This window comes from Acinonyx jubatus, chromosome B4 (genome assembly GCF_027475565.1).
Source record: "Acinonyx jubatus isolate Ajub_Pintada_27869175 chromosome B4, VMU_Ajub_asm_v1.0, whole genome shotgun sequence".
Classification (NCBI taxonomy): domain Eukaryota; kingdom Metazoa; phylum Chordata; class Mammalia; order Carnivora; family Felidae; genus Acinonyx; species Acinonyx jubatus.
In genome coordinates this window covers 66,494,537-66,510,916 of record NC_069387.1, presented here as the reverse complement: position 1 = coordinate 66,510,916, position 16,380 = coordinate 66,494,537, and the positions used below count along the sequence as shown (strand labels likewise).

The following is a 16,380-nucleotide window of genomic DNA, read 5'->3' as shown; positions in this document are numbered from 1 at the left end:
GAAAACCATAAGAGACTCTCAAATTCAGAGAACAAACTGAGGGCTGCTAGAGGGGACGTTTGTGAGCGGATGGGCTAAATGGGTGATGGGCATTAAGAGGGCACTTGCTGTGATGAGCACTGGGTATGATATGTAAGTGATGATTCACTAAATTCTCCTGAAACCATTACTACACTGTATATTAACTAACTTGGATTTAAACAGAAAAAAATACAAAAAGAAGATTCAGTGTTTAAAACATTTCATTTTTCTTATTTTTAGATGCCTCCTTTGACCTTTGTATGATGAATCGACACATTTTTCACTGTAGTTACGTCAGATGTGGGTGGAAAACAATGAATTTCAAAGCAGCCAGCCCAAAACAAATAAATTTTACTTGTTTTACAAACAAGTAAAATGAGAAACATATTCAGTTTGTTGACAGTGGATGGCTCAGAAATTTTAAAGTATGTCCATCCTCAACTGTAATGCAACTCCATCTACTTTCAAATGTTTAATTTCCCACGGAAAAGAAAATGATGGATTTTATAACAATCATGAAGAAAGAGCATTACTTCATAAAGGGATTGGGTTTTTACTGAAAACTCAGCAGATATCAGCAGATATCCATGTCTGAAACCATGTATGTGTATTATACATAACACATTACAGTGCACATGTATGAAATACAAATTATGTAATAAATACTATCAAACGTTTTCACACTTATTACATACCAGGTACTATTCCGTATTTTTGAACTCATTTCACCATTTAATCCTCACAACTTCACATGTGTGAAGATGAAAGCATCACTAGATAAATGCACGTGTACCTCCTGTATGAACCGGCACAGGCGATACATGAATAGTGACAAAATGCTCACGTGCACTTACAAAACAAAAGTAACAGAATCTGAAGCATTATTCCAGCCAATTGACAATCACTAGTAGCATACACAGCAAATTAATTTCTTCTTATTTGTACTTATTTTGTGATAAAAGTGCCTAGATTTCAAAGCATCAAGAAAATGCTCAACAAGCATCACTATAAAGTTCAAACTCCTTCCTGTGGCTTTTCAAGCCCTTCAAGATCTGCTTGTGTCTCCAGCCTCATCCACTGACTCTTCTCAAGCCCTGCCCCTGCTTCCATTAAATGACACACAAGCAGACACCCTCTGCTCAGCGCTGGGGATGCACATGTACACACATATGCACACACACGTACTCTTAAGTGCAAAGGTTCCTAAGCTACTTCTACCCTCTTGCTCTCTCTTCCTCCAGGATCTTGACACAGGATGCTCACTGCTTGGGACACTCTGCCTACACCTTCCACTTCACCGCAGACATCCCTACACACAAAGCTCTCCTCAAAGAGCTCCTCAAAGTCTCTACCAAGAGATCCTGCCTCCCTTCTTTTTCTCTCATAACGTCAGCCACTTGTGCCAACACTTGCCTTACAATACATTGTAATCACCTACATACTTATCCATATCTGGCATGGTACACCATGGGTTCTGAGAAGGCAAGAAATATGTCTATATTTTCTGCTACTGTTTCCCAGCACAGGAACCAGCTGCAGAAGAGTATCAATAAATAAAAATTAACCAAATGAATAAAGAAATGGGTTTTGTATCTACAAGTTTCTACAAAATCAAAAAAAAAAATTTAATGGACTTAGAAAGGGGGTGATGGGTGGCTCAGTCAATGAAACATCCAACTCCTGATTTCGGCTCAGCTCAGGATCTCACAGTTCTTGAGATCAAGCCCCACATCGGGCTCTGTGCTGACAGTGCAGAGCCTACTTGGGATTCTCTCTCTCTCTCCTTTTCTCTCTCCCCCTCCCTAGCTTGCTCTGTCTCTCTCTCTCTCTGTCTCTGTCAAAAAAATAAACATAAAAAAATGGACTCAGAAAGGAGGTAAACTGTAATTTTTCATATAGAAAAAAGAAATCATGCACATGGGGTACTTACAAGGAATTGCTAGGGAGTGTAAACAGTGCACTACATGAAGCACAATTTCCTCTTCATCTTTAAAATTTTTTAATGCATTTAGCAAGATCATATAATCTTTATTCTCAACAAATTCAGTCAGCTGCTCCTCTGAAACTAGAAAAATAAAGACAAAATACTGAAAAGCTTAAAGTTTACTTACTCAAAAACATAATATTCATGTCAATCATGAGATACAGTAAATACAACAGACATAATTTTAAAATACATATTTCAGCAAAATCCTTCCTAAGAATTTCATAATGGGAAAAAAAAGCTACTGAGATTAAAATAATTTCTTTTTGACCTGTATTAGTTACTCCGTATTTTAAAATGCAGAAGTGTTAGTGACCAAACAATTCTATAAAAAACAAAATTATTTACAATTCCATTTGGGAGATTATAGAGAAAACTGACCAAGGACTAATAAAGATGGCCTACTGGAGGGGCACCTGGGTGACTCAGTTGGTTAAGCATCCAACTCTTGGTTTCAGCTCAGGTTTCGTGAGTTTGAGTCTCGCATCGGGCTCTATGCTGACAACACGGAGACTGCTTGGGATTCTCTCTCTTCCTCTGTCTCTGCCCTTCCCCTGCTCTCTCTCTTTCCCAAAATAAATAAATAAACTTAAACAATAAAAAAAATTTTTTTTAAATGGCCTACTGGAAGCGAACATATCACAATACTTCAAAGGAGTGGTTAATGGTACACTGTTGAAAGGCAGCTCAGCTAAATCCATCAGTCCAAGAGGGGTGAACTTTGGCAAATGACAACTACGTAGACTTCAAAATACTCTATCTAAATGGCCTTGATTTCATCAGAATTATCATTAATTTTCATAATGAAAATAGTTTGATCAAGCCAATGAGTTCCATTTGGAGTCATTTTATTGGGTGGGTAGCTCAAAAACATGTATAAAAGTCTGGTTTATCTAGCCTGAGAATTGTGCTGACAAAAATGTTGGAAAACTCAGCACTCTTCAGGATCAACCTTACTTTTTTTATTTTTCAACTTGATACCAACGGTACATGTAAAATGATATGATATTGGTTAGGTTCTAATAAATGAGTATTATGGAACTTTCTCATTTTATGGTACAGTTTCCACAGTCTACTCTCAAATTTTGAAAATTCACTTCACAGGTGCCAATACATCCAGAGAACTTGATTTCCTGGGAAATTCAGAAATTTTTCTACTCCATATTTATAATCATAACACTGTCAGCACTGATGATATTTCTTTTGAATAAGGGCTTCCTTTTAACATTCCCTGGTCCTTCTCCATATGTCCTGGATGGGTCCCACAATGCTGGGGAGAGAATGATGTTAGCCCTTCTTCCATGAATGAGACCATGCCCTTAAACTGCAACACAGAAGATTACAGGCCTTGCAAGACTCATTCTGCCTGGTTCTCTTCAAAAGCTTAGTTCCAAGATACAACATTTATAGAAGATATCCCAAAAGATGTTCCTCGATTCCCCACTCACAGTAAACTGTCTTCTCCACCAAGCCTGATCTTCAGAGAGCTGGGTTCCAGGACCATGCTGTTCTGACTATTAATAGAATCTCTTTCATTGAAATGCACTTTGTACTCCTTATAAAATGTGTGTACTTTATCATCTCATCCAGGGAAAGCCAAGGAAGTATTTCCTCAGGTCTCCCATGACACTGATCACTTCTCCTGATAAATGGGTTTATTTTTATCTCAAGTAACTTTGTAACGGACGATGTTTAACTCTTTGCCTCATAAGAAGCAGAGAGCCAGATTTCTGCAAGTATATAGGACCTGAAGTAACTAGTAAATTTAACCAGGCTTTATATTGTTTCCCCTTCATACATTTCCTCATCCATTTTTCTCTCCTTTATTATAAATAACTATAAGCTGTTTAAAGTCCTTCTGGAACGAGACAGGGAATTAAATAGCTCCATTCCTGGAGCTGCCAGAAACTAAAATGGCAAACTGACAGAGACACAGAACCCACATAAGTTATTCTTATCCTAAACCTCCAGCACTGTTGGTTCTCCTAATGATGCAGAACATGCTCGGAAAATTGGTGGTAAATTGAACTGCAGTGGTGCTGACTAGCTGTGTGCCCGTGGGCACGTTGCTCATGTCACCTCTCCAATCCATTTCCTCACCAAGCCGATGGAAGGACTACTGGTCCCAACCAAGTCCAAAATTACACAATAATCTCTGTTATCAATCTTAGTGTCATGCCATAAAATACCTATTTGTCTTTTTCCTAAAAGGTACTTTGTAAACCTCTTGGTTCTTTATACTGAGCCTCTAGCAATTTCTAAAACCCCTGGTGATGACTCAACACCATAAATCCGAATTTAATCTATGCTTTGGCTTCACAGTTTTATTTTTTCTTTCTTAACTCCTACGCATCCGGTTTGCAAAGAGAATCTTATGCCTTGTTAAGCAATGGAAGACAGTCTACTACAATGGCATAATTTATAACCCATGAATAAAATTCATTCCACAAAACAAGCAATATTTCTTAATTAACCCCATTATGTATCCTAGACTGACAGTTCCCACTTGTTAATAAAGAATAAAATTTTACATACCTTCTTATTATCGTAATTGCATTTTACTTTTCCCATAATAAACCCTTGCTTCTTCTATAAATATAAAAATAGAGATTTTGACATTTTTAAGTACCTCTTTCAAACAGCACACGTAAAGCTTTGCATCCAAGTTTTTGGACTTCGTCATTGGCTGAAAATGTGCGCATGGCATCAAAAATTAACAAGAAAATATCAGTCTCTTCATCCAATATCAGCAAAGTGATTTTACCTATTTGGGAAAAAAAAAAAAAAAACATGTCCCAGATAAATAGCTGCTTTAACATTTAATGTGTTGGTTTTTACACGATGACTATAGTCTGTGGACTCTTCTTTTTGATAAACCACTTAATTCCCCCAGATGTTAGACCTATCAAACTCTATGATCTTTCTAAGTATAATAAATTCTCAGTACACTTTACTATAATTCTATGATTCCTAGTCAATACCTATAGGCAAGACTTCTTTCCCTCAACTCCTGAAACACATTTCTATCTGCCTTTTAGACAACATCATTTGACTATTCCATGGGCACCCCCATATCTAGCCTGCTCCTGCTCCGTATCATCTTCGGTGATACGATCACCCAAGTTACCCAAGAGAGAAACTACCAACTCATCTTCCTTCTTCCATCCTCCCTCTCTCTTCTTACAGTCTACCTAAGCAAAGTAGGTAATTGGTCTACCAAAATTGGTCTACCTACCAATCAATTCATTACCAAGTCCTTCAAGTCTATCTTCTAACTATCTTAAAAATTCCCTTTGAAGTAGCCCCCCCCCCCTTCCTATTGTATCCAGGACCTCATCATCTCTCATTTGAAATGCAAACCCAATTGTTTAATGCTTTGCTAGGCTGAAATCCCTCCCTAACTGGCTTATGCCCTGCACTGTATTTCTAAAACACAAATGTGATCCTATAAATCCCATGCTGAAATCTTCTAAGGTCTTTTCATACTGTTCAGCCGGACAAACAAGACCCTTTACAAACTCACTTCATGAACCTCATCAGCCCCACTCATTCTATGCATTGCCTCAACCCCACACATGCTAAAGTCTTCTGCTTACCACTAAACACTTTCTTGGATATCTCTTTGCATTTGCACCTGCTGCACTGAATGCCCTTGCCCCTTCCCACACCAAACATATTCCTGCCATAATTCAAGAGATAACCACACACAGCACCCATCCTGTTAATAAACAAGTACCAGAATAGGAGCGTTAGTAGTAGTAAACACACGTCTGGCACATCACATGTCATCCACGGGTTAAAGCAGATCACTCTAACTACACATGTAAACCCACCACAACTCCATAAGGTAGGTGCGATCCCCATGTTAGAGATAAGAAGACTAAAGCACAGAAAGGTTAAGAGACCCAAAGTGACTCTGTTCAAGGTCCAACAACTAATAAGAAGCAGAGTTGGATTCCTTAGGCAATTTATGTCCATACTCCTAAGTCCTTTGAATGGGTTTGGCTACTCTCTTCTCTAATGTTCCTGCAGTGGTTTCTGTCCTTTCCCTGTTGTAAGACTTTCCTCATTAAATTGAAATGATTTCTTATACTACTTTTCATGTCTTTGCCTGTCCTGTCCAATTCAGTAGCCACTAAGCACATGTGGCTTTTTAAACTAAAATTTAAATTAATTAAAAATAGATTAAATTAAAATTTAGTTTCCTACGTTTCAAGTGTTCGATAGCACGTATGGCTACTTGCCATGATACTGAAAGGTGCAACATTTCCTTCATTGCAAAAAGTTATATTAGACTCTGGTGCTGGACTGTGAACTTCTACACTGTAAGAAGGTTGCCTCATCTGCCTTAGAATTCTCTGATAGCAAGCACAACTGTAAGTGCCCAACAGCTACTAAATCAATTAACTAATAAGCCAAACAATAAAAACAATCCATAAGTTAACCTCGGATAAGTACCTGAAATGAACTTTAAAACACATTAAAAATGGTCTTACAGTGCAAAATTCTACATGTCATATGGAAAATACTAACGTAACCAGTCTTTTCAAGACCCATGTAAAATTTTCTAATTGTCTGCACATTGCTGACTTCAATATATTCCAATGTTGGAGATTTTTCAAATTCATAAACTCTCAGTTTCCTGTCCATTGCAAAAGGAAAACAAACAAAAAAGAAAAAAAGGCTCCCAAGGATGGGTTTAAAATAAATCATGGTTAAGACTAGCTGGCACATCCCACTGTATATTGTAATAAAAGGCTGTGTTGAGGACCTTCTGGCCTCTCCGACCCCTCTCCTCTCATACTCTGAACTTCACCCTCCTTCTTCCTCTTTCTCCCATCTTGTCCTCATTACTTAACAGGGCCAGTGAGGGCATTTAAAATCTTTCCACCCAACAGGTTCAACCCTTATCATGCTTAGCATGATAGGTATCTTCCTGGGTATTTGCATGCTACTCTCTCGACCTAAAGCACCCTCCACCACTTTGAGGGGGAAAACCCCTCCCCTATCATCATGATTAGCTCCCCTGTGAGCAACCTTTCTTGTCAGAACCTTATATAATACCAAGTGTCCATCACAGCAATGATCACAACTATTGCACTGAACCAAGATTCTTTGTTTTCAGGTACATAATCCTCCAAGCAGAAGTGTCCTCAAGGAAAGAACCTGATATGTGGACTCAGACCGTTTCTACTAGTTATTGGCTGAGGCAACCTCTTTGTGTTTAAATGTCCCTCACTAGAAAACTGAGATCAATACCTATCTCAAGAGACATTCTGAGGATTACGTTTGTAAAAGCATGTGAAGTATTTTACATGTGAAGCCCGGCATCTAACATGCATTCAAGAAGTAATGTTATGTAGTTTTAAAACATTACTATTATGTCATACCCTAGAATATACAGAAAACATATAAGAAATATAATGAAGAAAGGTAATAATGACAAGGTCATGTTTAGCCAACAAGCTAACGGGAATGTGACGTGTAGGGCCAGGTTGGGGAGCAAAGCTGGGGACAGAAATTAGGTTTGGGAAAAACACATAAGGTGATGCTTAAAGCCAAAGATATTGGGTGGGATTTTTGAGGGAAAAAGTATATGCAAAAGAGATAAGATGAGAAAACAGAAACAGAAAGAATTTTGGAAGTCAGATATTTAGGTTATATTCTTATTCTTTAAAAAGACATTTGGCAAATCGTTTAAAATACTTCTTTAATTTGAGTCACCATTAAAAACATACATGTGTATATATTACCTGAAGTTAGGAGGAGATCTAAGGCCTTTAGTCCAACTGTTAACAGGTTTACACTGGCATTATGAACTGTTAGCATTTTAAGAATCAGTCTGTAATTAAAAACAGAAATGAAGATAAGAGCGAATTATCATATCTAGATGTTTGCTTTTTCAGATATTGTGTTTCACTCACCTATATTTTCATTCATCTCATTGTATTTCATTCCCTACATTGAATCTTGTGTAGTTTTACTTCCATTAAAACTGAGCCAGACTTATAACAATAAGAGGGCAATATTATGAGTCTCAATAAAGAAGTTATACCTTTTTCCTACGAATATTCAAATTCAATTATTAATTACTTTTACTCAACTCCATATCCAAAGTATCACAAAGAATTATATACATCAAGAGATGAAGCTCATTTTTATGTGTGATATAAACTTGTGAATTACATGTTATGCATGTTGATATATTAAAATATACAGAGGTGTAATAAAGATGTTAGTTTGTACAGATAATTAACAATCCACATGAATAATTAAATCATTCATTTTTACTAATTTTGAAAGAGGAATTAATAATATTTTATCATAGTGAACTCAGTATTAATCAACAATATTCAATTAGTTCAAATTCATTAAATTTCTCCCTGAGCTAATCATTTCTAAAATATACAATTTTTAGTCTATCTCTACCTACTAGTATTTAGCTTTACATCATTAGAAGAAGACAGAGCCTGGTGACATTCACCAGTTGGCAAGGTGAGAAATTGAGACACTCTGTCCCTCTATTCCCTGTCAATTCTCTTCCAACCCGCATTGCCCTGCAAGCCCCTGCACCACACCCCCACGCCTGACTTCATCTCTACACCAGATTTCTTCTTTGGTACTATAAGCCTGTGGTGGAGAAAAGTCCTTGAATATGGGGAGATTATGTTTTACAATAAAGTTTGCTGGGAATGATCTAATACGCTCCACTACAGAAAGCAGTGTGTCTACCTTGTTCACACTACTTCAGGCCTAAAGTAGGAGTGAATAAATGATGAATGGAGGGTAACTGAATAAATGAATGAATGAGTCAATGAGACTCCCTATAGGAATGTTCATGTAATTTAATTTGAACAGTCGGTTTGTACTGGAATATGACTAGATAAGTTTTCTAAAACTCCCTAAGTTATAGATTGCTAATCTTTGGGGATTTTGGAAATTCTCAACCAAACCAAGGGACATGTAACATTTCAGTTACTAATTACAGTTAAATTTTATATAATTCCACATTAAATGCCATATACTTTAGAACTGACTCATAGAATCTCAGAAATTGGTTTGGAGATGATTAGCATACAGTAAATGTGAATATGTCCTTTTCAAAACACTCTTTAGATCCTGGAAACTGAAGAACAACAACACATAAAACTTCAAAGATGGAAAAACAAGCACAGATAGGGTCACCTATGAACAAACAGCTCTGATCTGTTTAGATTTGCAGCAATGGTTGATACTAACAAACAATACAAAGATGTTACATTTGTTTTGCATTAAAAAAAACGTTTTTTACAAGCTATTATGTCATTGAAAGCAATCGGTATTCACTTCTCTGTGGTAAAGAAAAGTCACATTAGTTACCCGGAACACCTAAGGTTAATGCCAGAAGACAATTTTTAAATGTCAAGGAAAAAAGCTATCCAAAAGGGATTTTCCTGGAAACACTTTTTTCTTCAGAAAATTTTTTCTTAACTAATTATGGCTAAAGAAGTGGTCTCATCCATGAAGTCATTGTGTTGCAAATTGCCATAACCAACATAGCTGGTAAAACAGCTATCAAGATTCAGCTGCAGATGTGCTAAAAGGTAATTTCCTCTTTTTTCTTCATTTTGAAAGCTGTGGTTTAAGCTCATAAATATAGATGTATGAATATAGAGGAAGGTACTTTTTAAAGACAGTAAAGCATAAACTTTAAAATTACTATTTACAGAACTTTTCAGTACCCTTCATTTTTTTAACAACTAGTGGCTTATATCAGTTCTACAATTAAAAATTAAAATACTTCTCGGTTTGAATTCATAAGTAGTCATCAAAAATCTAAAACTTAATCAACTGCATAACTGTATCATTACATTATTAAAATAGTAATAGCATCTAAATTCTACCTCAAATACTGGCTTTCTAATTCAATTAGAGAACATACTCCTGAGTCAAAAGCTCTCTATAAATGTAAGCCATTGGTTCAGAAAAAATACCCGCATTTTAAAGGATTTTACCAGATTGGCTTGGATTACAAATACATGATATATAAAAGGTGGTGTTGTCATATGTACAGGTAAATAACAAACTTTGTTTTTACACATCTGTCATACTTACTGGTGGATCCCAAGTACTTCCCAATCACGTCCAATATCCTGCGGTCCCATTAAGCTTTGCATTGTATTTGGACAGATTTCTATCAATTTGCATAGAAGTGACCAACCCACCTGAAAACAAGAAAATCAAATATTCACATCTTTTAAACATGCTAATGGAACAGATTCATTCTAAGTGGAATAGGTGACTACAGTATTTTTAAATAATTATTTTAAAACAAAATGATATCCTAAAATGCTTACTGAGGGAAGCAAGCCATATAATTAAAATACATTTTTCTCCAAATATCATACCAAAAGTGCATACAAAAAAATAGTAGCGTTTCTGAATGATGAAGGAAATAGACTGTCTATTATCTAAATAAAAAGAAATGAAACACAAAAAGTAGTTTCAGAGGACATACCAAGATTATGGAAGTACAAGATTTTCAAGTCACATCTACCTGACAGTTGGTGGTAGGAAAAAAATGAAGTCGTTGAAATGGAGGATTTGAGGAAGCTGGAGATTTGATAGCAAAGTAAGTTATTAGGAAAGACTGCCCGCACAGGTAGGGTAGCTAGAATAATTAGCAGAGAAGTAGAACTGTCTGACGCCAAGCTAATGTCTGTTATAGGAAGAAGAGAAAGGTGCTGTAAGAAAGACAGGAGGTAGAATTTATCAATGGATCCCTCTAGGTTTCTTTAGAACATCTAAATATGAGTTGATGAGATGTCGGCATCAGAAATGCCCCTAGACTTTTTCACATTTCCAAGTGAAATATGATCTTACTGATGTATTTTAAATATATCTTCTTTCAGTACGTTCACATGATACCAACTTGAATAAGCTGCTCTTTACTTCTGGAAAAATACAATTTTTTTAAATACAACTTTTTTTAAAATGCGGTATTTGAATTTCAAACAAGAGATTAAATTTAACTCATTCCGCTCTGTAGTCCTTTCTAAATTTAAGGAATCCTCCATTCTTTCTCCTATACTACAGAACTAGATTTGATATAGTCAAAAAAGGAAAACCCAAATAGAAAATGCATAAATATGTAGCCTCTAGAGATTTATGAAAAAGCGTCTAAGTATGACGTGTGATAAATGCCGATATTCTATGAATCCTGACAGTGGGATTCACTGTTGGTCAGAATTACCCAGAGAACAATACAAAATAGGAAAGGTAGGACTTGAGCCAGATTTCAAAGGAATTAGAAACCTGGGCATTCAAAAAGGGAAATGGAAGCCTCTGAAACTGATAAGCTGTAGGGAGAGTAAGGTGCTGAATGGTAAAGATAGGGGTGCGGGAGGGCTCTTGCTAGACGAAACCGGATGCATAAACGAACCCAAGTGATGCAGAGCTCAATAACAGCATGAGAATTTCTGCGCATCCAATGAGGGATAATGGCACAAGTTTGTTGTTTACAGGAATAAACAAGGTATATTTCCTAAAATAAAAATGATTCCACAAGATCTCTTTACAACATTATTTCTTAATGTTTTCTGAATTAAGCATGGATTGCTTTACTCTGCCATTACATCCTTTTACATAATGTCAAATTGCTTGAAAAGGCAGCAATTTCTGACAGCTATTTTTACCTATATTTAAGTAGGACATCCTCCTCCATGTAAGCTGAAGAGACACTGACAATCCAGCTGTCATAGAAACTGGCTATTTTTGTGCTTGCGTAAAACACACTAAGAATTTTTCCCAAGTATTTAAGAAAATAACATTCGGAACGGCTTCCAGTGGAAAATAAATCACAAATCACATAGAATGCACTACTCACTTCTGTACCTGCATGACTGGCTCAAGGAGAAAACCTGTTTTGTTTTGGCTGGTGAATAAGGAGCATCAGTAATTGCTTTGCAAAAAAAGACTGAGGCAACTGAACCTCTAGGATTAAAGAGAATCACTGGCAGCAGAGCAGAGGTAACAGGTGACCCATTAACCTACTCAATTAAAAGCTTATCTTCCAGAGAGAAGGTTCCTATCCCATGCAGTTATAATACAATTAAATTGGTAGTTTCACTTATTGTAATTATTCCGTAAATTCCAGCATCTAATTAATGCACAATGGCAAAGAGTCTAGGGGTTAAAGGCAATTTTAGTCACTCTCATTTATTTTGCTCCCTTACTTCAAACGTTGAAACTGTGGATAAATACAAGTAACGTAACATTAAGGAGCACAGAGAAATGATGAGATGCCTGTCAGAAAAAGGAAAAGACAGCTAGCCTAACTACTAATTCCCTAAAGACTGTCATTTATGAAGGGGCATTAATAAAATATAAAAAAGACCTTGAAAATGCAAATTTGGAATCTGGAATATCATGCTAAATGAACTCTGGAAACAAACTTTTTTTTTTAATTTTTTTAATATTCACTTGTGTTTGAGAGACAGACAGAGCCTATGTGGAGGAGGGGCAGAGAGAGAGGGGGAGACACAGAATCTGAAGCAGGCTCCAGGCTCCAAGCTGTCAGCACAGAGCCCGATGCAGGGCTTGAACTCTCGAGCTATGAGATCATGACCTGAACCAAAGTCAGACACTTAATCAACTGAGTCACCCAGGTGCCCCTGGAAACAAACTTTAATATTTACTTTTGAATTCACCTTATCTTCTTAAATTCATCATTCAGTAAGTTTCAATTCCGCACTTCCAACTAATTCAACGTAGAAAGCATTAAAGAATATCTGTACTAATTATGCCACAAATATGAAGAAATTTAAAACAAAAAAAAACCCACTTCCTTTTAAGTGGGGTATTAAAATATCAGTAGAGAGGGGCGCCTAGGTGGCTCAGTCAGTTAAGCGTCCAATCTCACGCAGGTGAGCAGTCATGATCTCAGGGTCTGTGAGTTCAAGCCTTGCGTCGGGCTCTGTGCTGACAACTCAGCCTGCTTCAGATTCTGTGTGTGTGTGTGTCCCTCTCTCTGCCCCTCCCCTGCTTGCTCTCTCTCTCTCTCTCAAAAATAAATAAACATAAAAAAATGTTTAAATATCAGTAGAAAGACCTGTTTCGACATCTCTTTCATAAGACCCATGATAATTAAAATTGATAATGTAATAGTACCTGGTTTGGCCACGGTATTTGCAGCAAACCACTGTGTTTCTTACTTGCACAAAAAGCTTGTGAATTCAGCAGCTAGTGGACTACAAGGTGGAAAGTGAATCTGAAGATATATGAACACTTGAGTCCTGGCTCTGTCATTAGCTTTGTGATCCTAACTGAGCTACTTAACTCTGAGGTAAAAGTGGCCAGTGAGATTTCTGAAAGGACATGGAGATTCCAGTGAGAATCACATGATGTCAAATACATAACGCATTTTGCATACTGATACACGTATGGCGCTAAAACTAATAATTTCATTCCATTAAATACCAAATCAAAAGACAATTCCTTATTTCCTTGCATCCTTTGTCTCTGGTATCCACTGGACAAGGATATCAAGTGACATTCATAACTACTCCAGACAAACATGTCCAGGCTTGGGCAGCTTCTAAAACAAAGAATGAAATGGTGCGTATGTTCCAGCTTCCCCTGGATTCTCAAGTTTAGCACTGTCTCCTCTGCACCCTGCAGACCAAGCCCTCCCAGGGCCCTGAGGATTCTGAGTTTCACCCAACAAGGGGACTCTCTCTATGGAGCATGGAATCCAAGGAAGACAGGCTGCCAGACAAGGCACTTTTGAACACCAAAGCAGAGGCAAGTAAGAAGGGACGATGTGGGTGGAGAGCAATGTGACTCATATTTCATGGGCAAAATTCAGACACTGGGTGCTAAATGGAACATTGTCTTTATCATGCCTCCATCTTTTCATGATTTTGTCTGCTAACAACTGAAAATCAATAGTCACATGGGAAATATTTCAGTTGAAGAAAAATTAAAATAACCATTTATCCCAGGTAGAAATATCCTCACAGAATGGGGCGTCTGGGTTAAGCAGTCGACTTGAGCTCAGGTCATGATCCTGGGGTCTGTGGGTTCAGGCGTCGCATCAGGCTCAGTGACAGCTCAGAGCCTGGACCCGCTTCCGATTCTGTGTCTCCCTCTCTTTTTACCCCTCACGCTCTTTCTCGCTTTCTCTCTTTCAAAATAATAAACATTAAAAAATATTTTAAAAAATAAATAAAGATAAAGGAAGGTAGGTGTATGGTTCATCCAAACCAGACATAGCTGGATACAGAGATGAACATAAAAGATGAAGGTAGATAGACACAGATTTGGAGATCTCCAGATAATTTCTTACTTCTGTTTAACCTCTCCAGTATTAAAAAACACTGGCTTTCTGACTACACCTTCACAGAATTCAAAGTTCAAATCTCTTTCCCTCTAGCACCCAGCAGCATGCAAATGACAAAGCTGCTTTCAGTTCTCTAAATCTCAAAATCTACAAAGGAAGTTAATACATTAGGCAATAATTTGTTTTGACTGTAAATCATCCTTAATTATCACCTCAGGACCCCCTTTTTTAAACCTATTTGAGGTATTTAGCAAATTTGCCAGTTACGTCTTTTTATTAATTTAACTATTACTAAACTTTCTCACTGTTACTTATTCTCCTTTCCCAAACTATTCACTCTTGTGTCATCTCTAAGACATGCTGTACATTGGTAAAGATTCTTGGAATAATTTGATTAAATGCTGATGAACTCATCCAGCCAATAACAGAACTAAATCTCAACCCATTAGTATTTCCTGCCCACCACCAACCATGTTCCGTAGGTCTGTGGTATAAATTCATCTCTACAAAACCATTAGGGGGCATTCAGTGGGCCCTTTCGCACCATTAACATTTGATAATGATTTGACAACCCTTCCTTCTTAAAGTCACAGTCAGTGGTCTGTCAAGCCAAATGTCAGAAATAACCCAGCACTTCTGGGCACATAATATTGACAGAAAAACATCTATTTCCAAAGAGAAGGGGGAATGGGCAACATGAAAACAATTCCTTTACCTGCTGCACACTAGCGACTCTCATATACAAGTCCAAGACGATCAACACAGGCACGTGGACATTTTTGCCTTGAAATAACTTGGAGGCTGGAAAAGAAGGGGGTAAGGGAAAAGAAGCAAAGTGAGGATTCACGCACCCCCTTTTGGGTCGGAAACAAAAGCGGGCGCAAGACCGTCCTGGTATTCTCATCTCCTTTCTTGCCCTAAGGAGTAGAGAGCGTTTGTGGCTTCTCAAGAGTCCAGGTCTGTGCAGCTCCAAAGTGCGAGACAGAAAGTTTGCAAAAGAGGCAGCGCGGGGGTGGGGGATGGGGGGAAGCAAACAGTTTGCTTGCAGATGATTACCGTGGTCCGCGTACGTGAACACCAGCAAATCCTCCATAATTTGGACCAGGGTCTCTATCTGTTTTCCTTCCTGGACATTGTTCAGCCTGACTATCAACTTCTTCAGAGTTTCCTCGTCCTCCTCCTCGCACCCCTGACAGCTACCACTGGCCATGATGCACCCTGCTCCAAGCCGACCGTCCCTCCCGCACGAAGGCCGGCGGCCCGGGCAAGGCGCAGGGGCGCCGCGGCGGCTCTCGGGGACGAGCGCAGTTCACGGCCCGCAGCCAGCGCTCCCCGCCGGCCCCATCCGCACCCGCGCCCGCCTGTTTATGAGGAAGGCGGCGGCTCCCCGCCCAGCTCTGCCCTCCCTCTCTGCAGCCCTCCTCCTTGGCTTCCTCCTCCCCCACCCAGGCCCCAAACACGAGCTCAGGGGCCTGCGCGAGGCTCGGCCGGGGTACGGCGCCCGGCAGAACCGCGGCGGGCGTGCGGGTCGCCGCCTGAGCGGGGCCCCGCCGGGGGACCGCGGCCCTGGCCCCCGCGCGGGCCGAGACCCGACCCCCGACCCCCGACCCCCGGAGGGCGCCGCCTCCCGGGGCCGGATCCCGCTCGCCGTGGCGGCGCAGCCAGGAGTCGCGGAGGAAGAAACTGACTCAGCGCGCTCGGCGGGCTCCCAGGCCCGGAGCCCCGCAGCCGCGGCGGGAGGAGGCGCGCGGTCTGCAGCCCGGCGGGCGACCCGCCCCGCCCCGACCGCCTGAGCTCCTTCTGCCCCTCGGAGGGTCTGGAAACTAGGAAAAAGGAAAATGAAAGCCTCCGCCTATCTCAGATCTAAGAATAGAAATCTGGGCGTTGGGAAAGGAGGACACCGCCCAGTTGGCCCCTTTTAGGAAAACATGTTCCCCCTATAGGGAGATGAGTAATTCTCTACCTCCCCCCCTCCCAGGGATGGAGAGAGATTTTTGCAATCAAAATGAGCCCAACTGAAGACTTTTTTCTATGGTTGCTGTGGCTTTTTGTAGGG

The 16,380-nt window shown here is 39.2% G+C and overlaps 1 protein-coding gene across 4 annotated transcripts in view; it reads right to left on the bottom strand.

The window, feature by feature from the left end:
• LRRK2 (leucine rich repeat kinase 2) overlaps positions 1-16,153 on the bottom strand; it is a 137,299-nt gene extending 121,146 nt beyond the window's left edge. For 2 of the 4 annotated variants that reach the window (XM_027035906.2, XM_053226127.1), the window contains exons 1-6: positions 15,381-16,152; positions 15,040-15,125; positions 10,100-10,209; positions 7,759-7,847; positions 4,635-4,769; positions 1,952-2,086 (exon numbers count right to left, since the gene is read on the bottom strand). In XM_027035906.2, the coding sequence (XP_026891707.2) occupies positions 1,952-2,086; positions 4,635-4,769; positions 7,759-7,847; positions 10,100-10,209; positions 15,040-15,125; positions 15,381-15,534 (709 nt within the window). In that variant the 5' untranslated portion in view covers positions 15,535-16,152. Of the gene's footprint in view, positions 1-1,951; positions 2,087-4,634; positions 4,770-7,758; positions 7,848-10,099; positions 10,210-15,039; positions 15,126-15,380 lie in introns of all 4 variants that reach the window. The other 2 variants (XM_053226128.1, XM_053226126.1) reach the window with 2 other exon arrangements.
• Between the last annotated feature and the right edge of the window lie 227 nt (positions 16,154-16,380).